This window comes from Naumovozyma dairenensis, chromosome 3 (assembly GCF_000227115.2).
Source record: "Naumovozyma dairenensis CBS 421 chromosome 3, complete genome".
Taxonomy (NCBI): domain Eukaryota; kingdom Fungi; phylum Ascomycota; class Saccharomycetes; order Saccharomycetales; family Saccharomycetaceae; genus Naumovozyma; species Naumovozyma dairenensis.
In genome coordinates, this window is record NC_016481.1 from 1,501,118 (window position 1) to 1,525,163 (window position 24,046).

At 31.1% G+C, this 24,046-nt stretch overlaps 12 protein-coding genes across 12 annotated transcripts; 6 read left to right on the plus strand and 6 right to left on the minus strand.

The window, feature by feature from the left end:
• Window positions 1-281: 281 nt before the first annotated feature.
• PER33 (Per33p) lies at window positions 282-1,124 on the plus strand (the record flags this gene model as incomplete). The annotated part of the gene is made up of 1 exon (XM_003669504.1): window positions 282-1,124. One exon carries the CDS (start codon window positions 282-284, stop codon window positions 1,122-1,124), a length of 843 nt encoding a protein of 280 aa, XP_003669552.1.
• Window positions 1,125-1,814: 690 nt separating this feature from the next.
• Window positions 1,815-2,369, minus strand: SND2 (Snd2p; the record flags this gene model as incomplete). Its single annotated transcript, XM_003669505.1, has 1 exon — window positions 1,815-2,369. One exon carries the CDS (start codon window positions 2,367-2,369, stop codon window positions 1,815-1,817), a length of 555 nt encoding a protein of 184 aa, XP_003669553.1.
• A 393-nt stretch (window positions 2,370-2,762) lies between these two features.
• PET309 (Pet309p) lies at window positions 2,763-5,687 on the minus strand (the record flags this gene model as incomplete). Its single annotated transcript, XM_003669506.1, has 1 exon — window positions 2,763-5,687. One exon carries the CDS (start codon window positions 5,685-5,687, stop codon window positions 2,763-2,765), a length of 2,925 nt encoding a protein of 974 aa, XP_003669554.1.
• Window positions 5,688-6,061: 374 nt separating this feature from the next.
• Window positions 6,062-6,484, plus strand: FYV7 (Fyv7p; the record flags this gene model as incomplete). The annotated part of the gene is made up of 1 exon (XM_003669507.1): window positions 6,062-6,484. One exon carries the CDS (start codon window positions 6,062-6,064, stop codon window positions 6,482-6,484), a length of 423 nt encoding a protein of 140 aa, XP_003669555.1.
• A 187-nt stretch (window positions 6,485-6,671) lies between these two features.
• On the minus strand, window positions 6,672-8,948 carry MEF1 (Mef1p; the record flags this gene model as incomplete). Its single annotated transcript, XM_003669508.1, has 1 exon — window positions 6,672-8,948. The coding sequence occupies one exon, from the start codon at window positions 8,946-8,948 to the stop codon at window positions 6,672-6,674; it is 2,277 nt and encodes a 758-aa protein (XP_003669556.1).
• Window positions 8,949-9,865: 917 nt separating this feature from the next.
• RGR1 (Rgr1p) lies at window positions 9,866-13,108 on the minus strand (the record flags this gene model as incomplete). The annotated part of the gene is made up of 1 exon (XM_003669509.1): window positions 9,866-13,108. The coding sequence occupies one exon, from the start codon at window positions 13,106-13,108 to the stop codon at window positions 9,866-9,868; it is 3,243 nt and encodes a 1,080-aa protein (XP_003669557.1).
• Window positions 13,109-13,985: 877 nt separating this feature from the next.
• On the plus strand, window positions 13,986-16,319 carry LAM6 (Lam6p; the record flags this gene model as incomplete). The annotated part of the gene is made up of 1 exon (XM_003669510.1): window positions 13,986-16,319. One exon carries the CDS (start codon window positions 13,986-13,988, stop codon window positions 16,317-16,319), a length of 2,334 nt encoding a protein of 777 aa, XP_003669558.1.
• Window positions 16,320-16,759: 440 nt separating this feature from the next.
• Window positions 16,760-17,749, plus strand: OTU1 (ubiquitin-specific protease OTU1; the record flags this gene model as incomplete). Its single annotated transcript, XM_003669511.1, has 1 exon — window positions 16,760-17,749. The coding sequence occupies one exon, from the start codon at window positions 16,760-16,762 to the stop codon at window positions 17,747-17,749; it is 990 nt and encodes a 329-aa protein (XP_003669559.1).
• A 219-nt stretch (window positions 17,750-17,968) lies between these two features.
• On the minus strand, window positions 17,969-18,478 carry BUD20 (Bud20p; the record flags this gene model as incomplete). The annotated part of the gene is made up of 1 exon (XM_003669512.1): window positions 17,969-18,478. The coding sequence occupies one exon, from the start codon at window positions 18,476-18,478 to the stop codon at window positions 17,969-17,971; it is 510 nt and encodes a 169-aa protein (XP_003669560.1).
• Window positions 18,479-19,086: 608 nt separating this feature from the next.
• RPL10 (60S ribosomal protein uL16) lies at window positions 19,087-19,749 on the plus strand (the record flags this gene model as incomplete). The annotated part of the gene is made up of 1 exon (XM_003669513.1): window positions 19,087-19,749. The coding sequence occupies one exon, from the start codon at window positions 19,087-19,089 to the stop codon at window positions 19,747-19,749; it is 663 nt and encodes a 220-aa protein (XP_003669561.1).
• A 275-nt stretch (window positions 19,750-20,024) lies between these two features.
• On the plus strand, window positions 20,025-21,977 carry FMP25 (Fmp25p; the record flags this gene model as incomplete). Its single annotated transcript, XM_003669514.1, has 1 exon — window positions 20,025-21,977. The coding sequence occupies one exon, from the start codon at window positions 20,025-20,027 to the stop codon at window positions 21,975-21,977; it is 1,953 nt and encodes a 650-aa protein (XP_003669562.1).
• Window positions 21,978-22,139: 162 nt separating this feature from the next.
• BOS1 (Bos1p) lies at window positions 22,140-23,081 on the minus strand (the record flags this gene model as incomplete). Its single annotated transcript, XM_003669515.1, has 2 exons — window positions 22,140-22,955; window positions 23,079-23,081. 2 exons carry the CDS (start codon window positions 23,079-23,081, stop codon window positions 22,140-22,142), a joined length of 819 nt encoding a protein of 272 aa, XP_003669563.1.
• Window positions 23,082-24,046: the final 965 nt, after the last annotated feature.

Consider the following 24,046-nt stretch of genomic DNA (forward strand, 5'->3'; position numbering starts at 1 on the left):
CGTTTACGTACGTAGTAAGTATATTTCTTGTACGGTCTACTTACATACATATTCCAATTCGGGTACATTACTTCTTTTCCTTACACATACATACAAAACAGTCGTCGCTAAAAGTATATCTGTTTTCCATTCATTCTTAACATTACCTTATTAGACTATAAAGACTGCTTCGTCCATTGTTCTCTCTTTTTTTTTTCACTCGTCTCCTCGAACAATTGTCGCTACCATCATATTATTATTATTATTATTATTATTATTATTGTATATCGTACAAAGCAACAATGACCTCAAACACTGCCCCTCAGAATGCTAGAAATACAAGACCAACAGCTCCATTTACAACAATGCTAAGATCAAGAATAAGGCAACCACAATTCTATTGGTTCTTGGGACATTTACTTACATTATATCATTTCCTCAGATTCCATATCGCCATATTATCTATACCAAAGCAAAAATATCATTATAGAATGATCTTACTAAATATTTCAATCACTTACGGCATAGTCCTTTATCAATTCATCAAGAGTAAACAATTACAATTGAATTGGAATAATCTAAGGCAAAATTTGAAAACCTTAGATAATTTACAATATTTCATCATGTTATCCACTTTACTCATTTGTTCCATATTATCTCGTGGTAACGTTACAATTAATGGTGCTTCATATGGTCCTGTCATTTTCTCTTTATTCCATTGCTTAAATTATTTTAAAGAAAATTTATTACCATTTTTACCAATCTCAATTGTATGGAAAAATCTAATAAATACAAACATTTCAATCTTCATTAATAATTATAACGGGAAATTCTTAACCATGGCTCAAACTTTAGAAATTTTATGTGCATTACGTTTAGCTTCTTATGGATTACCAATCGCTTTATTGAAAACTTTAATCATGCCATCCCTTAATCATATATTATCCCTATTAGCAACAGTAAATTATATATGGTTCTTTAAATTAAGATTCTTACAAAGTCAACCAATGAGATTAATAATGAATGAATTCATTAAAAAGATTGATATCACCGTTATGAATTCAAATTTACCACCTAACATTAAATCATATTGGAATAAATACAAAAGTATCGTAAAGAATTTATTCGACAAGATTCCTGCATAGTCTAGTCCAGTCCAGTCTAAGCACAATACAATTACTGAAAAAAGGAACAACCAACAACAGAATATCTATTAACGTTAGCTAAATGCTTTTGTTTAAAAAAATTTTTTGTCTTTCTTTAAAATATAAAAATTACGTAACAATATAATGTTTTTATATATCTGAACAAAAAATGATGTCGGAAAACAAGCAAACAAGCAAACCAACGTTACGAAAAAATCATCTTTTTGAACTTATTTCGATACTTCATCAAACTCACTACCAGATAGAGTAGATGTTAATGCTATGGCATGAATTGTTACAGATTGTTGATCGCAAGAAGGCTTTTTCATCCTCTTTTTTCAACTCCCCACAACGATAACTATCAAAGGTTTGATATCGAATATACTTTTTACCTCTGGGGACCAGAATGACTTGTCCTCTGATAAAGACTATTAAAGGACGATAAAAAATGTATACTAGGTTGTCACTCTTAAGAATGTTTTCATGACAAACTAACTAGTTATCGAGGATAAAATTAATAATAAATTTTACATACTCTATTATTAACATATTTTTATTATGTCACCTGTTTTCATATTCTATGTAGTCATCGACTTACTAGTAACTAGTTACATGCCAATTAGTAGAATGCAAAACGGTTTGGTTTTCCATAGGATAGTTTCTTCTTATACCTATCCCTAACACATACAATCACCTATTCCTGTATTTTACTTGATTTTCACCTCTTTTCTCCCTTTTCAATTGTCTCTTTGATTTGGCCTCCTCTTGTGGCTTCTTATCCTTCGTAGTCTTCTTACTCGAAGATGATGAGGGCCCCATAAATTGTTGCTTTAATCCATATAATTTATACCCCACATAAATTGGACACGCTATCAAAATATACCAAAATTTATTAGTATCAAAAATAATTCTACCAAAATCGGCAAATAATGATAAATAAATTAAATCAAATAAATATTCAATCATATTACCATCATTAGATGATAAATCTATACCTTCATTAATAATGACTTTCTTATTACTATGGGAATCAATTCCAAATTTAGGTCTACCTGATTTTTCAATAATATAAACGCTCGCCATTAAGGGTAAATGTAAAACGAAAAACTTAATTGGAGTCTTGTTTGTCTTGGAAAATATAGTCCTTAATAATGATAATAATAAGATTGGTATCATTATTTTGTATAAGTTACTCAAAACTTTTAAATTCGTTTGAACTTGTTTCTTGGATGCCTTCCCTGCCATTTTGTCTCGTTGATAAACGTCAATTTTACTGTATACGTATGGCAAAAGCACTTTCACTGGTAGTCTCCCTTTTCTGTTTGTTCTTCTTCAATTGAATACTTGCTATATATACGTAGCTTTATATATTCTATTTCATGTTACGCTCGGTGTCTGTTTTTCCTCTGTAATATCTCTGGTCCTTAAAAAAGGTAACAAGACGACGAAAGCGACAGAGGCTTCTCCACAAGTACCCAGACGTTTTAAACGGTGTGAATCAATTAATGAGACAAGATCAGCAACATCTTTATAAATGAATATTTTTTCTTTTAAATAGTCACGAATGTCGATATATCTGTCGATATGTCTATGTATCTATCTATCTATGTATCTATCTATCTATGTACAGGAAACTTTTCAAAATTTCATACTAGGCAAAACTCTCCTCGTATTTCTTAACTCGTTAAAATACTTCTCATGGTTAGCTTCTATATCTTCCCAATTCTTAACAAATGTTCTAGGATTCATCAAATAACTTTTCATAAAATACCCGTATTTGTCAATAAATTCTTTCAACTTGGCTTCTTTATTGTCAGTAGAATTCAAATAATTATCTAACAATTGCATAATTCGTGTTTTCACATCTGATGTCAAATAAAGTTTCGGTATAAAATTTTCTGGATTTTCTTCTTTTAATTTCATAATACTAGGTAGAGCCCTCCTCGTTTCATTATTCGATCTAATGTTTGTATCCTCTTTATTTTCATTCCGTAACAATCTGATCTTATGTATCAAATTAAATCCATGAATAAACTTATCATTAACAAGTTTCATACCTTCTTCTATCATTTGAGGATCCATAAAATATGCTAATATTATATCATTCCATGAATCATTATCCCAAATAAACCCCTTTTCTTGCCAAGCCTCAAGATATTTCGGTAATTGATCTAGTTGTCTCGTGGCAATTAAAAACCGTAATTCATATGGAATTATTCCAATTAATAATGTTTTGAAATTCTTATTAGGAACTGTACTTGATGGTAAAGTATTTAAATACTCAATCCTAGCGAGATATTTATCAAACATGAATTTAAAATCATCCCATTGTTCAATTTCACCAAATAATACCAGTAATGATCTCATTATAGTCAACTTACTATTAATAATTGGATTATCTTTACCATAAAATAATTCATTATATTTATTCAAAAGTTCCAATGCTTTCTTAGAACTAGAATATTTACTTATTATCCTCATTGGCCATGCTACTATGGAAGGATGTAACTTCTTAATGGAAACGTTTAAATGTCCCTTGGCAGCATTTTCCATAATTTGTTCTAACATTTTAATTGCATCTGACAGTTTTTCTTTATCATTGATACTATATTTGAAAGTTGATTTGATTAAATATAAAAGTATTGGAGAATTTACAGGGATATTCATTTGTGTCATCTTCTTGTATAGTTGGAAAATACCTTCGTAGTATGAAATCTTATAATATGCTGACATTATTATCTCAAAATGAGATGGTTTTACCGTTATTGTTGGATGATTCATTAATTGATCTATAGTTTCAATTGCAGAATCAAAATTACCTTGAAGTTTTACCATATATTTTATTAATACTTCGTAGAAATATGCATCTGTCGGAAGTTTGGAATTAATGACATATTCAATAAGTTCTTCGCATTTGTGTGCATCATTGATATTAATATATGTCAATATTGCCTTATTATATACAGGAACAACATTATCATCGATAAATTGATCTTTTTTATTGGCAATATATGACTTGAACAATTTGATTGATTCATCATATAACCCAGATTCAATGTAAACATCCATAAGAGCTGCTACGGACTTACCACTGGGAGTGATCTTATACACACTTTGCATTATTTGGTAGAGTTCTTTCCCGACGACATAATTAGTAGTTTTGGAGGTTGTTTGTATTAAAGTTGCAAAATGACTCTCAGTGAATTCTACTTGTTTCTTCATCGTTTTTCTTTTTAAAAACCTTAAGGCACCTTCAATATCATTCAATCCACGATATGCTTTAAAGATTATCGCGTATGTATATTTAGATGGTTTGACATCATATTTTTCAAAAAATTCATAATGAGTAAAGCAGCTATCATAATCACCGACTTTATAATGCGCCAATAACAATGATTCTAAAACAGCATATGTTGGAAGCATATCTCTTCTCAATAACTGCGAATATAGTTTCTCAACACTTTCTAATTCACCTAATCTGGCTAGTGCAAACATAACGATCCCATACTGTTGAATGTTGGGCAGTTTCCCTATACCGAAAAGAGCATTGAATTGCTTTTGTAATGATTCCCAATCATGGAGGTTTGCATAGGCAATTAGACAATAATCAAATTGAGAATTATCATCATGTGCTTCAGGATATTCCATATAATTAGAACCTACCAAATCATACTTACCTAAATGACAGAATGTTCTTAAAATGGATGTCAAATCTGAACTAACAATGGGTAAATTCTTGTTCGTTTTATAAAACCAGATGGATTCAATCATACCAAATCTTCTATAATGGTTAAATAATTGAATCAATGTAGTGGAAAATTGTGATACCGTGTGGAGACCTTGACGATTTCTTATCTCATCAAGTACTTCATAAAAGAATGCCGGTTCCTTCTTCTTGGAAAGCCGTACAATAAACTCTAGAAATGGTCTCAATATACTAGAGTTTGTAATATAGTTGTTGAATTCACAATGCCCATTTAGTATGTTCATCCATTTTACCCATTTGAATATTATTTCCTTGGGATTTAATTGTTTGTTAGTCTCTAGGTGATATTTTTCCATTTTGATTAACACTGAATTAATTAAATATATAACATCTGATTTTCGTGTTAATGAAAAATGTGTTATCAGCTTACAAACCACTAGATCAAGCGATTTGAACTTACCAGTTTGGATTAAAGAAAACAGAAAATATTTCAACTCGAATCTTTTCCAATCGTACCGGAGAAAATTACTATTATTATCATTACCATTGTCATTTTTTATTCGTGTTTTGGCATTAATATATTCATTTTCATAAAGTAGCCTAGGTCCTACACGTAGCAATGCAGAGTAAGCTTGGCGGTGATATAAATAACCTAATAATTTCGCTCGATAATCTGGATCTAAATCATTCCTATTTTTTTGTAAATGTCGATCAATTAAACTAGGTAAAATTGATACCAATGGTTTGTTATCTTTCCCTTTCAATCTATTTTCGATGCTCTGAGGCGTTGCAAGGGTACTCTTATTTCGACTAATTAAGTCGAGATTTCTTATTGCTTGCACAGAATACCTCCGCATAATATGGAAGTAAAAAGAAAGCAAATAAAAGAATTGCCAATGGATGGTCAAAGATTGGACTCGGTAATGCCGATCGATATCAATCCCCTTCTATGGAAGTAATCAGTTTGTTTATACAATTATTTATTACATTCCTGCACTAAACTTTAGTAATTTAATACCTTTAAGACATTATAACGGGTACTTTGCTTTATGTCTCAATTTCCCGCCTGCAAAGAAAAAAATGTGCTTAACTGAAAAACTTCAGACTTTTAAAACGATGAGACGAGATGACCTGGGATGAGAGAAGAGAAAAGGTCAAGTTTCTTCAAGTTATATTCGCTTAACCATTTAGGTGTCATCCTAAGTTTCCACTACTAAAAACTCAAGTAAAGATGGCTACTTTTAAGCAACAGCATAATCGGAAAAAATTCACTAGAGAATACAAAGTCAAAGAAATCCAAAGAAGTATTACTAAGAAAACTAGACTAAAGAAGGAATACTTTAAGGCTTTGAAAGATGAAGGGTATACTGTCCCAGAGAAGAAAGGTGAAGATAATCCTGTAAAGAGAAATGTGAAGAAATTGAAAGAAGAAAGAGCTCTACAAGGGAAACAAAAACTTGATGAGAAAAAAGCCATGAAAAGAGAAAGAAAGAAGTTACAGAAAGAACAGATTCAAGATCAAAGAAAGCAAGAAATGGAACGTATTCAAATGTCTAAAGAAAAGCATATGGCTCGTGAAAGAAGGAAGACTAGGATGACCCAAAAAACAAGATCTGGTCAACCTAAAATGGGGCCCAAAATTGACGATTACTAGACAAATTAGAGGGGATGAAACTTACACAAAATGATATTTGTTTTTTTCTTTACTTCTTACCCATATTATGTACATTATATTATTACCATTACGTCTAGTGTCATTTTCATTGATAATATTTATTTACAAGTCATTCCATTTTATATTTTTTTATTTTATTAGAATTGTCATTATTTTAGACCATTTCTTATTTTTTCTTCTTTTGGAAATCACTGATCATTTGTTTTTGGACATGTGGAGGAGTTGGTGCATATCTATTAAATTCCAAACTGAATTCACCTTTACCTTGAGTTGAAGCCCTTAAAGACGTTGCAAATCCAAACAGTGTGCTTAAAGTACATTCAGCTTTCAACGTAAATTCATCATGTCCATTATCCGTATCTTGTATGACAGCTTGCAGCTTATTCAAAAGACCAATGACATTACCTTGGAACTCATTTGGAGATGTTACTGTCACATTCATGATTGGTTCCAAGATAACAGGTTCAGCTCTCAAAAATGCATCACGGAAGGCTCCCATAGTAGCAGCTTTGAATGAAAGTTCATTAGAATCGACAGAATGGATGGCACCATCATTTATTAACATCTTGACGTTCAAAACTTTATGTCCAATCAATGGGCCCTTCTCGCATGAATCTTCAAAACCCTTTCCACATGCTGCAAGATATTTATCAGGGATACGACCACCTACAATTGCTGTTTGGAAAACATTTTCTTTACCACCTTCTTCCGCTGGAGATAAGGTTCCGATAATTCTACCATACTGACCAGCACCACCAGATTGCTTCTTGTGAGTATAATCGAACTGGGCTGGTATGGTGATCGATTCCCTATAAGAAACTTGTGGTTGACCAGTAACACATTCGACATTATATTCACGTTTCATTCTTTCTACGTAAATTTCTAGATGTAATTCACCCATACCAGATATAACAGTTTCCTTAGACTCGGGGTCAAATCTAACTCTAAAAGTTGGATCTTCCTTTTGGAATCTGTTTAAAGCTTTTGAAAAATTCGCAGAATCTTTACTCTTGGGGGAGATTGATAAGGAAATCACTGAATCAGGAACATACATTGACGACATGGAATATCGAAGTGTACCGTCTGTAAATGTATCACCTGATGAACAATCAATACCAAAAGTAGCACAAATTTCACCAGATCCAATTTCATCCACATCTTCCATTTCATTTGAATGCATTCTAACTAATCTTGACACTTTAACTTTCTTACCAGTCTTCACGTTAGTGATATAATTACCTTTCTTCAACTTACCTTGATAGACACGGATATATGTTAATTGACCAAATTTCCCCTCTTCTAATTTGAAAGCAAGGCCAACAAATGGTTGTTTAGTGGAAGGTATTAAGTCAACGCTTGTTTCATTATTATTAATATCCAATGCAGTATTCAGGATTTCAGATGGATTTGGTAAATAATCAACAATTGCATCTAATACAGGTTGAATACCAACATTGGCTAATGCAGATCCCATTAAAACAGGTGTAAACTTTCTGGCAATGGTAGCTCTACGAATAGCTCCCTTTATTTGTTCGAGTGTGGGTTCTTGTTCCTCGAGGAAAAGCTCTGCCATTTCGTCATCCACATCAGCTAACGTTTCAACTAGTATTCTTCTTCTTTCTTCAACAAGTTCCTCTAGATCAGTTGGAATTCCTCCCTTTTCAACAATTTCACCATTGGAGCCTTTATTATATAAAGCTGTCCGACTAATAATGTCAACTACACCTTTTAAATCAGACTCTGAGCCAATAGGAATTTGTAATGCAGCAGCTGGAATCTTTAATTTTGAATTTAATTGATCAATCGCTTTGAATGGATTGGATCCCATTCGATCCATCTTATTAATAAACGTTATTCTTGGAACATTATATCTACGCATTTGACGATCAACAGTGACCGTTTGTGATTGAACACCTGAAACTGCACATACAACCAATACAGCACCATCTAGGACTCTTAATGCACGTTCTACTTCGATAGTGAAATCAATATGGCCTGGCGTATCAATTAAATTGAAGTGATAATTTTTATTTTCTTTATCCCATGAACAATAAGTTGCAGCTGATTGAATAGTGATCCCCTTTTCTCTTTCCAAATCCATAGAATCCATCTTCGCACCCACGTTGTCTCTCCCACGAACTTCATGGATGGCTTTAATTCTACCGGTATAATACAAGACTCTTTCAGTGAATGTAGTCTTACCAGAGTCGATATGTGCTGATATACCAATATTTCGAAGTATTTTGGAAGCCTCTATATCTTGTGGAGTCAAATTCTTATTTATTTGATCGATAACCACTTTTTCGTCATCATATTCCGAAACTCTGATCCTAGATGTTTGAAAACATCGATTTGTATTTTTCGTTAGAGCACTCTTAAGATAATACGAACTAGATCGAGCATAAATGCCTTTTAGAACAGTTATTTTCGATGGTAACAACATCGTATGTTTTCTTTACGTCACGTAAATAAATATTATCCTTCTTAACCAGAAGCCTCACACACCTATGAGCTCCTTTGTTTCTATTATCGAAGCGTCGATTTGATTACTACACTGTGTTTTCGATTCCTAACAAATTAAGGTTCTTTTTAGTACGTATCAGAGCTTGAAGCTTTATTTAGTTGTCCAAGCGCGCTTAACGGGGAATTCACGAAATCGGTTGTTCGGTATCGAGACATGTGGCACATATTGCAACGACACAGTTCAAAGAATTAAAACACTGGGAAAATAAACTATATATTCATGTTAAGAAAGACCTGAGTAACTTAGTCATGCTTCCGTCAGGTAATAATTCAAAAGATATAGCTTTTTCCTGAATTCCTTCTTACGCTTATTCGTTGCAGCGGCATACTAGTCCGTTTATTAATATCATAATATGTGCCATATGTCTTTGAGTTCACTTGTAAGTTTAATATACTATTTCATAAACCAGGTACTATATGATTTTTTTTCCTTTAATAGGTACTAGTCCTAAAGAAGTTCTTTTTTTTCTATTTATCCTTAGATGATTCATCTCCAAACTTTTATGGGATTTATAAATAAAATTATCAACACTTCATTATCAAAAATAAATAAAAAATTGCCAACAACAGATAATGAAATCCAAAAGCTACACGTAAATATTTTTTGATACAGTTTATAGAAGGGAGTTTATTCAACCAGATATAAAAATCACATCACAGATACATCTTAATATCATCTAATCCAAAAAACTAAAGTGAGAGTCAGTTATAAATCCTTAATCAATAAATATTTATATTCTTATGAAGAGTACGTAGAGAATTCCGAAAGAATTTCAAGTTGAGCATCAAAGCTTAAGGCCAAATTAATACTAATTTCTTATTTATCAAACTTTCATCCTATTTCGCTGTATTGCTGTCAATCTTCAAAATATCATGGATTTCAGACAGAATTGGCTCAATATCTGTGGAATCGCAAGAAATTCCATGTATTAATTTGATAGCATTTGGATATTTACAATCAGTTTTCAATTTATTAGCATTGTTTAAACCATTCTGTATTGATTTAGTGTCTAACATGAAAATTTGATTACGAACTTGATGCATCATTGGGTATGCTTTTGATTTTGTAGTGATATGCTCATCATCAGAAAAATGTATATAAAATTGAAGATTTCTTCTACCATTATGAATAACATTTTTCAATTCAATAATTATCGTAATCTTAGTTCCTGCTTCACGATTACAATAAACTAATTGATATTCATTCAAATTATGTAATCCTAAATTCACAGTGGTAAATCTTACTGGACGATTGCCATTTGCATCCCTTTCGTTTAATATATTTTTGAAAGTGGAAAATAAAGATGAAGTGAATTGTAGATAACTAAAGATGAAATGATAATCCAAATGGCTTGCATCGATGAATGGTTGAATTATATGCTGCGGATTTGAAGGTGCTAATTTAACGGTCAAATTTTGAACCGTTTGATCTTTTGTTATAATACTAATCGTACAATCTTGATCATCTGAACTATCTTTAAGATATTTAAATGATATTTCATTTGCTTTCAATTCAATAATTTTAAAGTAATTTGATGAAAAATTCTTGTGTAACCTTTCCACTACATCTGTTAAGATAACTAGTTGCAGTAGTTTTTGTCTAAAAGTTGTTAAATGATGGATGATTAAACTTAAATTAGTGAACTTTTCACTTAAGAAGAAAGCTAATGAATCATGTGGAACAAAATGAATTGATAAGTCATCACATTGACATTGAATTAACATTGTATTTCTTTTAAACTTGGCATATAATCTTATTTCTGATCGGGCATAATCGATTCTTAAAAACATGGAGCTTGCCAATATACCATTTAGAGCTTTTGATCCTTCCAAAAAAGATTCTAATTCTAAAGTTATAATTGAAGTGTAATCATTTGACTCTTGATTATTTTGACGAAGATTATCACCTAATATCTTATCTTGGGAGGGGGATGATAGTGAGGACAGAGACAATTTATTCTTAGTAATATATGATGGTAATGCAGATGAAATAGATTCACCTGAGCATATTTTATTACGTATCTTCAATTGATTTAAGGAATCGATTAACATATGATTTACAATTCTATGCAGGATGGTGTTCTGTAAAGATAATACCTTTTGATAGGTGATTGTTTCTAATTTTGAAGTGGCAATATTTGTATCATCTAAATATGTTAATTCCCATTTACCCTTGATGGAAAGTATTTTACCAATTCTTTTCTCTATGACACATGATGATTTTGATGATAAAATTGTTATTATTAAATACCAATTCACTGGCCAACTGGGCAAACAAATGAACATATCATGTTGTAAAATTTGGGATTCACTAGTAGTATTCAATTTTGTCTTTATTGGTCTATCTAATTTAATAGTTTTACTACAAATCCAACCTGTCTTTTCAAACATATTATGTAAAATGTTTTTAATTTTGTCCAATTTTAAACGATGTAAAACTTTTATTAATTCTTCAATTGAAGAAGCTCTATTCATTTGTTGAATATAATTCGATAGGAATGGAGTTGGGTTTTTGAAGAAAAACACACCACTAATTAAATCAATTTTCAATTGAATTGAGGACATTGATAAACAGGTCGTTGGAATTTGAAAGAGTAAAACGTCATTATTTTCATCATCCTCCAGGAAAATATCTCTTGCTAATAAATCTGATTTAATTAATTGACAATGATTATACATAATTTCATCCAATATAGATTCCAAATTGGTAGAAATATTTGTATAAGTTGTGGACATACCTTTGGATTCTTTAGCATTATTATTATCCCATTTTAAGATCAAATTATCAGTCTTTTTGTCAACACCGATGATAATTTTGCCCATATTTTTCATTTTATTTTGTAACCAATATCTAATTGAAATTAAGCATTTCTTGGAATCATAAGAATGAATTAGATTTCCTCCTGAAAATTTACCAAAATTTTCCAATCTTGATAATTCCAAATTAATGGAATATAATTGTAAAGTTATGACGTATTTATGAAGGAATTGATATAAAGCGAATAATGGTTTTGGATTTTTCAACAAGATTTCGTTAATTAATTTTTCTAGTCTTTGCTTATTGGGGACAGTTAATTCAAAATTTGTTAATAATAAATTTAAATCTACGAAAAACAAAGGAGAATGACGATCAATAGTTGATAATTGAATTTGGAATTCGTTTTCCACTTTCAGATAAATTCTACCATTAGCAATGAAATAATCATTATCAAATTGTTTTGGTATATCCATTAAAGATATTTTAATGGAAACTAATAAATTTAAATCTTTTAATTTCTTTAAGATTAAATCATTTGGAATTTTCAGAAAGGTATTATTTGATTCTCCACTTAATTTGAAATCATGAGTTGGTAAGTTAGTTCTTCCCAAACTTAATACTTCTAATGCACTTACTAGATCCACATTTGGTAATTTAGCATTTGCCATTGATGTTAAATTACCCTTTAATGACCAAATACAGTTATTTACTAGCATATTTGTTGTTCTGAACCAATTTAATAAATCGATCATATTATTGAAGTTATTATTTTTTATTGTTCTTGTCCATTTAATTAAGACGTATAATTTTAAGAATTGATTTCTTAAGAATATTATTAATTTTAAGAAATTCATTTTTTTAATAGATGAAGAGGAGGAGGGAGATGATGGATCTGTATGTAGGTTTGTTTTCATAAATTGAGAGATTTCTTTTATAGTGAATATTGTAATATTCCTTACTATTAATGACATTGGTACCTGATTAATCTCAACATGTGGTATTGGAGGCGGTGTTTGGTACCGTTGATGATGATGGTTTGGTTTCAAATCCGAATCTGGGTTATCATTCATGTTAGCATTGGAGGACATAACAGAGGCTCTCGGGCTTTTCAATTGAGGATTTATATTTCCCTGGTGTATAAGGGGATCCGTTGTTGCAGCTGTCGATGGGATAGAATCATCATTTCCATTCGTGTTGGGAGTGTTTGAATTAGAAGGTTCTAGAGTACCACTTTGGTTCTGTTTCACCGTGCCCCCAGTCCCGTTGGGAAAGCCATCTCCCTTTAGCATTTTTGACGTTGAAGTATCGAGTTCAGTTGACATAAGGTAAATGTATGTCTCTGTTGTGATTTGGAAGTCAATGGTTCGATATTTTGTTTCCTTCCAATTCCAAAAAAATGGCCAGCGACAGTACAAGAAGAAGGTGATAGCAGCGTATCTGGTCCTTAAATACGGGTGGAGTATTTATTTATTTTGCAACGGGCCCTTGGACAGCAGAGCAGTTGAATCTATTGCTATCTTTTATTATATAAAATCGTTTGTACTACTACTGCTCAAATGCTTGACTAGTACCCACCTAATACATAACTGTTTAGACTAGCTTCACCTGTTCTGTTCTTCTTCTTGCTCTTGTTCCGTTTTCAGTTGGAATTTTTTTGAAAATATCCATTAGGGCTTACCTAAGTAGGTTTGGGAAAAAAAGCCCTGATTGAGGTGAGATTATTGTCAGGGCTTGATATTTTTGAAATGGCCAATGGTTCGTGAAATGGAATTAAGGCTGCGGTTCGAAACTCTGTCGAGTTATCAAAAAATATGACTTTCGTTTAAAGGTGTATTAACTTCTCTCTCTGTATACCGTTTAAGTTAAGTACAATGCAATGACTATGCACTCCCATCAGTTGATACATTTCACTCATGAGTATTGTCTCATTGACACACTGACCGAGGGATTATTCTGAGATACAGCAATAGGAACTGTCCTTATATTCGAACCCAACAATCTTACTCGAGGATTGTGTTTTCGTTACACTACCCTTTTTTCTTCCATTTATACGTACATTGAATAAGGGAAAGCTACACACCCGGAAGACCCCAAACAGAGATCTTCAAGCTTCTAATGGGAAATCACTTTGGCAGTAGCTCAATCAATTAAATAAATATAGCAATTATTTGAAGTAGCAAATATCTCTTATCAGTTATTATGCCATTTCGAAACGATCGGAGGTATATGGTGGCTGACTCAAAGGTATGTAAGAGTCCTGTAGTTGACGTCCTTGAAAACCAAAATACAGACCAATACTATGTCAGAGACAATCGTTATAGGACTGAACATAAATGTATGAACTTATCACTGTCTTCATGCTCATCGTCTCCAACGTCACATAACGGGAATAATAATGGTATTTTCATTACAACAGACTCTCCATCAAACGACATGACTTTATCGTTAAGTCTTAAATCTTCTCCTGCAAACCCTCATACCTCTGATATAAATTCTATTTCAAATTCATATAATATCAGTGGCTTTAACAATAAAAATGCCCTGGAATCTGTCAACGATTTAATCTCTTTATCGATACAAACTAATACTATTGTGTCCACGAAGGGTTCAGGAGAAAATGAAAACAACATAAAATCAAGAAATCAATCCATTTCTGAGTCTATGACATCATCATCCTCTTTCTTGGATAACGTATTCAATGCCTTCCAATTGAAACCTAAACAGCAACAGCAACAACGGCTTTCAAAAATCAATACCTCTTCTGACGTTTCATTAAGTTCCCCAATACATACCATATCATCCAAAAAGCACTTAACTCCTATGCCAAACTACTATATGGCGTCATCGGGGAGGAATCAAAAATTCCATAAATTATTTAATATTAATCATTCAAAAAATGACAATTTAATTGATGATTTTAATTGTACCCTCGTTGATGATTCAATTCCAGGTAAATTATACGTTTCCGAAAGCTACATACGGTTTTATCCTACAAATATGACATCAGCTAATAATAATACCGATAAGAATAATAACAATAATGTAAATATTATTATTGAATATCATTTCAAGGATATTAAAAACATTGAAAAAACAGAAGAAGAAGGTATAGCCATTCACATTACGACTGAAGATGGTAATGACAAAGAATTATTGTTTTGTAATTTTGTTTCATTATATCCCATACTCGTATTATTATTAAATTTATGGTCACAAATAAACAAGTTAAATGACGACATTCAAAAAATTGCTTCAAATAAATTAATTAGAATGAACGAATTGGATCATATCATACCTTCACCTGATTACATGATGATGATCCGTCCACTTTCAAGAAATGGTATTATGAAGAATAAACAATATATGACGAATGAACCAATTTCATTCATCGAAGAGGCAATAAATTCAATAGACGGAGATGAGCAACGACTGGATGGGAATCTTGTTGATGACAATGAGGAAGGTTCTAATTCAAGCCAAAGTATAGGATCATTTGATAGTAGTATAAGAACTAATTCTGAGATTATATCAACGAAGAAACCGATTTTCAAATTTAAGGAACAAACAATGAAAAGTTGTAATTTCAAATATAATGGACCATATTATCATCATGAAACTGAATTTCCCTATCATCCTGAAGATCATAATGAATATATACTTACTGAATTAATATTGAATGGTTCACCAGGTTTAATTTTTGAAATTCTTTTTAGTGAACATAATCCTGAATTTTTACTAGAATTTCTTGAAAGTCAAGATTCACATAATATTAGTGACATTAATGAATTTCATAACTCCAATACAACTAATTATCCATTTAGAAATTATTCTTATATTAAGAATTTAAAATTTTCTGTTGGACCTAAATCAACAAATTGTAATGTGGAGGAAACTTTAATTTATTATGACTTATATGATTATATTAATATTGTTAACACAACAAAGACACCAAATGTTCCGAGTGGGGGAAGTTTTTCAACGAAGACAAGATATATGCTTAGATGGAATGATGAAACTCATTGTTTCTTAAAGATTTCATATTGGGTGGAATGGTCTGGTTCAAGTTGGATCAAATCATTAGTTGAATCAAGTTGTAAAACTGGGTTAATATCATCCACGAAAGATTTGGTTAATCAATTACAACGATACTTGGATAAATATGTGGAAGAAAGTAATGATGAATCAAGTATGGTTAATAATAATGAGTTATTGAACAAAATGATTACTGAAGAGCACACAATAGTCAATGAAAATATCATCATCGAGAATAACAATACAAGACCAAAAGAAATAAAAGCAGACAACGTTGTTAGAGAAGAGAAGATCGGTAATATGCCAGAAATGGTTTCAATAAAAATGTCCAAGAAATTACTGATATTGGTAATGATATTAGTTATATTCTTGATATGTTTAAATATTTATTATATTTTCTCATTGAAGAGATCTATGAATAGAATTGAAGCATTGCTTTCACGTACGCCAACAACAACGAATCGATTGAGCGATTTTCCAGCAAAGTTTTTTCACAATTAAAAGTACCATAACATCTTACTACGAACCAGAGGGAAATACAAAAACGGGAAATACGATTTGATATCCATCCTGCCAAGTTCCAGTTTTTTTGCTTTATATTGAATGATGCATTTACGATAAAACAAACGATAAATATATTACCATACACTATATAGACACGACCAATATATGCAAGCTATAGAGTATATAAAAAAAATCACTTAATAATAATGACAAATTTTATGACAATCTGGTAATGATCGTACTTTTTCTTCTTCTTTATTGTAGTTTTAACACCTTCTCTTTGACTTTAACACACACAAAATATGCTTAAACTATATAAAGCTCTTTCGCGGTTTTGAAAGTAACCTTCTTTTAAAGAAAAAAGGATACACTGACGGTGTGATAAACTCAAGAATATTAACAACTGAAGAAGTGTAATTAAAAAAAATAAACAAGTAATGAGATTGAAAATCAGTGGTATACCAGGCAATCCTGATAAAGTTATTACAATAGAGAATGGATCTAATTTATCACAATTAATTGGAGTTATTAAAGAGTCTGTTAATGGCAATTCTGCTGAATTCGAATCCGGATTAAATGGAATTAGAATTGGATATCCGCCTCAAAGAATAGATATCAATGATGATAATCTTAATAAACCTGTTGAAGAGCTTGGTTTAAAATCAGGTGAGAGAGTTACTTTAATCATTGAAGGAGGTGCTGTCCGTAATAATGATTCTCAAGCATCAAATGTTAGTAATAATAATAAAAATGCGCAATTACAATCATCAAGAAAATTAAAAGATACACAAATGTATATTGATACTTACGATCGTGGACGTAAAATTTTACAAGTTCATAAGGTTCCTGATGATAATTCATGTCTTTTCCATTCTATATCTTATTGTATGTATAATGATATTTCATTATCTGATGAATTAAGACAATTGTGTTCACGTGTCATTACACAGGATAAGACGACGTATAATGATGCCATATTGGGTAGACCAAATAGAGAATATTGTGATTGGATCTTAAGGAAGGATTCATGGGGAGGTGGTATTGAATTAGCCATATTATCTAAGGAATTAGATATGGGAATTTATGTTTTAGATATGGATGCCATTAAATTTGAAAAATTTAATGATGAACAATATGATAAATTTTTCATAATATTATTTAATGGGGTTCATTATGATTCTATTGAATTAATTGATGAAATGACCAAAGAGAAATTAACTATATTTGATAAAAGAGATGAATTAGGGGATCTTGTATTAAAGAATATTTTAAAAATTGCCCAGCGATTGAAAAGTAAAGGGTATGCATTTAATACTCAAAAAGCTAAAATAATTTGTAATATTTGTAAGATGAAATTTGTTGGAGAAAGAGATATTGGAAGACATGCAGAATCTACAGGGCATACTGATTTTGGACAAAGTACATGATATTGTTTATTGCCGCTATATATATCCTATGATGTATTTATTATGATGTAAGTGATCATTGAATGTGCCAAAAGAAAAGAATTTACAATATTAAGGATATAATCTGTTTCAGTATGGAAAAAATATAATGTCAAATATATAGTTATATGATGTTGTGTAGTATACAGAAGGGAATTTGGAATAAAAATATGTATAGATAAAGATACTTAATGGAACTAACTATTCCATAAGAACTTCACCTTCTTGGAGAGATTCAGCTTGAGTTCCATTAGATGATGATGTTTCGTCTGTGTTTTGTGCCCATGGTAAAGTTGGTTCTGTTGTTTTCACATTAGCCAAAGTTTCATCCAAATGTTCTTTTAGTAGAGTTTCATTTTCAGTTTTTTCCACACCTGATTTACTATTAATTTCTTGAACTCTATTCAAAAATTTATTTAGATTGTAGCCAGCCGCCGCGTCAGCCACTTCTTGAGTATATGGGACACCTTTCAATTCTTTCACTCTTCTCTTATGAACTTTTGTCTTTAAATGAGTTTTCAATGCGATGGCAGTTTCGAAATATTTGGCACAATGTATACAATAATGTTGCCCCAATCCAGGCTTTGTTTCATCTAATTGTTGATTCAAGAGAGTTTGTATGGTTGATTTGGAAGTCAATTCATTGAAGATCAAATCCAGATCCTTGGTTCTTCTCTTAGTCTTGTATCTTTTGACAGAATATCTACCCATTTCTTTCCCTCTGTAATGTCTTGGTTATGTTATTTGCTTCCACTTACAACTTGATTAAGTATATGTATATTTAATGGAATGTAATGACATAAGGTGATGTACTATGATATCATATCATATGAGATGAGATGAGATGAGATTAGTATTACTGTCAGAAAATTTTTCAAATTTCAAATTTCAATTTTTTCCATTTGTTTCAATTCTAAGACTGACATCCGTACATCCTCTTCCCATACCTGTGGGGATTGGGTTGTTGTTTTCGAAAAATTCTCAGGGAAAATAAAATAAAAAGCCCAGTTCTTAATTTGTCAGATTTGTGACGCGCTTCCCGGTACCGCGGTCCCCGCTTCCGTGGTGGTCTTCTTTCTTAGTAATATTCCTGTCAGACCCGGCGGGTATAACCCGGAGGTGGGGAGGTGGTGTGTGAAAATCTTTGTAAGCGACTTTCAGCCAAAGAATAATAATAATAGCAAAGCGTGGAAGTATAAAACTGATGCAATATTTGACAGTTCATTCCTATATCTTGTGTGTAACTATTTGAGTATTTGAATTTTTGTTTGTGGTTACTACTTTCAACCTACCATCAACTAACTAATACTCTATTCAAAATGGCTAGAAGACCAGCTAGATGTTACAGATACCAAAAGAACAAGCCTTACCCAAAGTCTAGATACAACAGAGCTGTCCCAGACTCTAAGATCAGAATCTACGATTTAGGTAAGAAGAAGGCTACTGTTGATGAATTCCCATTATGTGTCCATTTAGTCTCCAACGAATTGGAACAATTATCCTCTGAAGCTTTGGAAGCTGCTCGTATTACCGCTAACAAATACATCACCAAGGTTACCGGTAGAGAATCTTTCCATTTAAGAGTTAGAGTTCATCCATTCCACGTTTTAAGAATTAATAAGATGTTGTCTTGTGCTGGTGCGGATAGATTACAACAAGGTATGAGAGGTGCTTGGGGTAAACCTCACGGTTTAGCCGCTCGTGTTGACATTGGTCAAATTATCTTCTCTGTTAGAACCAAAGATAACAACAAGGACGTTGTCATTGAAGGTTTAAGAAGAGCTAGATACAAGTTCCCAGGTCAACAAAAGATTATCTTGTCTAAGAAATGGGGTTTCACCAACTTAGACAGAGCTGAATATATTAAGAGAAGAGATGCTGGTGAAGTTAAGGATGACGGTTCTTTCGTTAAGTTCTTGTCTAAGAAGGGTTCTCTAGAAGATAACTTCAAGGAATTCCCAGAATACTTCACTAAGGCTTAATTTAATTTCTTTAAAAAGCTAAATGTTTTTTAAAATTTTATTATATATAATAATATGATAACCTTTTTAAATTCTTTTTATATAATTTAAATTAATTAATCTTATTCTTTTTTCAACATCTATTGTACAATACTTCATTTTATATATTGGACTATACTTTTAGAAAACGCTGTATATAGACGTGCAATGCGTAAAGATTTATTGTTACAAGATTTTTGTTTATTAAGGGACGAAACAACAAGAGACAACGATTATTATAATATGTCCCAGACAACATGATCTTTAACTCAAATATCATAACGAGATCATCATCATTGCAATTAAATAGAATGAGTCCCGCTAGGATATCATTAATAAGAAATGCTTTATTAAGACGATATCATCCCCTTATTCGTCTAACAAGTGCAAGTATAAGACCATCAACACTAAGACCCTTTTATTCGACTTCATCCTTCCAACTAAACAATGCGAATGACCCAATATCCTCATCATCAAATAATGAGAACAACACAAACGAGAATAGTTCAAGGAAGCAACAAACATTTGAATGGTCTGAATTAGATAACAAAGATGAAAAATTTCGTTTAGAAAAGATGGAAAAATTAGCTAAATTGAATGTAATGTTAAAGGGTATTATCTTCGTTATTTCTATTGGTATTGGATTAAATTTATATTTAAAATGGCCACAAGTAATCAACTGGTGGATGAAATTCACTGGAAAAACTCCTATACCTACAAAAAATCATGATGTTGAATCACACAACGTTAAAAAGCATACAAAGATTCCATTAATACCTAATGATGAATTAGGTATTAATACGCCTGGATTATATTATTGGGGAGGTTCCAAAAAAAAATTGAAATTTCCAAGACGTTATAAACAATTTGATAATATGAAATTTAAAGATATTTGCTTGTTAAATGATAATATTAATTTTGCTCTAGATTCAAATGGTGATTTAATTGAATGGAATATAAATGGTGGCTTCAATAAGATCTTGAAGGGGCAGAAATTGAAAAAAATAAAGGAATCAAATGGTTGTTTATATGGAATGAATGAAAATAATGAAATTTTAATAATACCTTACCAAGAAAAAAAGACCGGGCTAGATCAATTTATTAATAAGAAACACCAGTTTTTTCTTCTTCCATGGATAACCAAAGATCAATACAATTTGAAATTAAAAACAGATGATCTATTTAATAAGAAATTAAATGAAAATAAAATAATTGATTTTGATACAGGCGATAATCATTTAATTTTGTTATCAAATGCTGGTAAAATTTATACATGTGCTACAGGTTATAATGAAACGTCATCAGAACTACAAAATAATACTTCTTTAATATCGAAGGGTCAATTTGGTGTACCATTTTTATCTAAATTTGATAATTATCCAATTGGAAATAAATTATATGAAGTAAAATTTTTACCCATAGGGAATGATAATTTAGTAGCCAATCCTATGTCGAATAATCATGAGAATGATAATGATGTTTTTGTCAAGAAAATTGCTAGTGGTGGGAATCATAATTTAGTATTGGATTCATATAATAGATTATATTCATTTGGTTGGAATCGATTTGGACAAGTTGGATTCCCAATAAATTATCAAAATGAAGAAATATCTTACCCCAAGGAAATTTCTAAATCAAGATTTGGTCAACTTATTGATAATAAATTATTTAATTTCACCATTTTAGATATACATTGTAACAATGAGACTTCATTTGTAACTGTTGGTTTGAAAGAGAAGATAAAAATGATGCCAAGTAAATGGCAAAATACTGAAGAATATAATAAAATGGAATATTTCTCATTGGGGAATGGGATGTATGGTGAATTAGGTAACGGTAATACAAATAATTGTCAATGGGAACCAACAAAAATCAAATTTATGAGAACGGACTTATCAATGATTAATGATTGGTATTGTAATAGTAAAAGTCATCATGTATTAGTTGGATTACCAACTGATATAAATTCTAATGACAGTGAAATATTAAGTTGGGGATTAAATGATAATGGCCAATTAGGTAATGGGAAGGAGAAAGTGAAATATTTGAAACCCAGAAATATTCCAAAGATTTTACAAAATGGTGATAATGGGACTAATCCAGAGGAAATATTGGCAAGTAAATTGTTTTTAAAGGATAATAATAATGATGCAACAAAGAAAGTCATTGCTGTAGGTCCGACATCAACATGTTTATACTGGAAATCGTGAAAATGATTTCATAGCAAAGCGTTTTTTCTTTTGTTTCCAGTATATAATTTTATTGAGGTTAGTTTTTTTTTATAATGTTACATGTTTATATTCTATTTAAGAGGTTTCTTTTTTTTTTGGTTATATATCTATTGCTATAGTTATAGTTTTTCATTCGTCTTGTTATCTAAGATATTTAATTATTAAATACATGGATAAAAATAACAATAACAAAGCTGAATAAAAGATGAATTTATCCTTGAAAACTCTTCTATTAATGGAATGTATTGTTTGTTCAGATACACCTAAAGTTCTTAAACTATTTGACATTCTATCTTGTGCTGCTTCCAATATTTTATTTTGATGAACGATATCTTCAAAAGATTGATATCCCATTTCCAATATTAGATCTAACTGATTATTACCTTTCTGAAAAATGGATTGTTCCTTTTGTAATCCATTATATAATGGTAATGACGAACCGTCGCCATTTCCATTTCTAGTATTATTATAATTAGAATATGAATTTCTTGGAGATGATGATGTTTGAACGTTTCTTTTATTGATTATAGGATCTTCATCGAATGGATTTGTTGTTGTACTGTTATTATTATTACTAAATAATTGTTTTCTTGCACTTGATTGAGAATATATTTGTTTTAATTCTTTAAATTTTGATTGGAAATCTTCTAAATCTTTCCTTAAAGATAATAATCTATTTTGATATTTCAGATCTGATTCTAAAGCTTTTTCCTTATCAATTGAAGAAGAAGCAGAAGAAGATTCAATTGATGTTGATGTTAATGATGATGGCTTTTTTATATTCTTATTATTTTTCAAAAAATCAGAATATTGTTTAATTGATTTTTCAAAAGATACTAAAGTAGCTGATATGGCACCTTGTAAAGATATTGGAGCTGTTAAATTTTCATTTTCAAATTTCAATAGATCTTGTTGTAATTGATTTTTTTGTTTCAAAGCATGTGTATAGAGAGCGTTCTGAATGATTGAATGGTTAAATGATTTAGTTCATGGGTTAGTAAAAACTATTTGCTAATAGTAAGCTACAACAAATCTCCAGCAACTGAAGCAATGTACGAAGACAAAAACCAGGGAACATACCATTTCTTTTTTTTGTAAGTTATCTATAAAGTGTATATCTGTTGAGGTACTCTAAATCTCGACGAAATGGCTCAGAAAGGTATATATTCATATCTATATATCATACTGTATGATGTGTTGGTTCACGTCACTGGATCATTGCTTTGTTTTGCAGCTGTCTATAAAAATCTAAAGCATAACTATGTTTTTCTTTCCATTGATTGTCCTTTGAAAGCGGAACACGAATACGAACACGAACACGAACACGAACGAAGACGTCAACGTATTATTTACTTACATACGACATTCATTACACGTTTACATACAACCCTTAATAGATGTCGATAGCGAAGTACTTATCGGTAGCAAAGAAAAGAGAGTAGGATGAGTAAAGAAATTAGACTAATAGTTAGTAGCAATTATATCCTTAGAGTACTATTCTTTTGTAAACTGTTATTTAGTTTGTTCTCAGAGGAATCTAGATATTGTCTTATTAATGATAAATCGTCGGCGATAGCTATGATAATAAGAAAAATCCTTCCGTTAGATTAGATCAGTAAACAATTAATTTGATAAAAATAGATAGATCCATCGACTGATCAATCGCCCCTTATATAAAGTAAAATAGATTAGTTAAATAAAAGAGTGTAGTTTGGGATTAAGATTGTTCTTAGTTCCAATATAATGAGAATCTTTTCTCGAGGAAGTAATAAACACAGTGGAAAGTAAAATGAAATGCAAGAAAGTTGATAAGAATTTGTGTACTGGGTTAGTGAACCATTGTGGTTAGTGCTTTCTCATATTGTTTGATTTGGACTGGGTCGAAGTAGCTGGGACTTCGATCGGTACCAACAAACAATGTGGGAAATACAGAGCCGTATCGCCTAACTTCATATATATATATATATATATATATTTATATATGAACGCTGATTCTAAATACGGAATTTCAAGTTAAATCAAACATGTCTATAAGTAGGGGAGCTAAT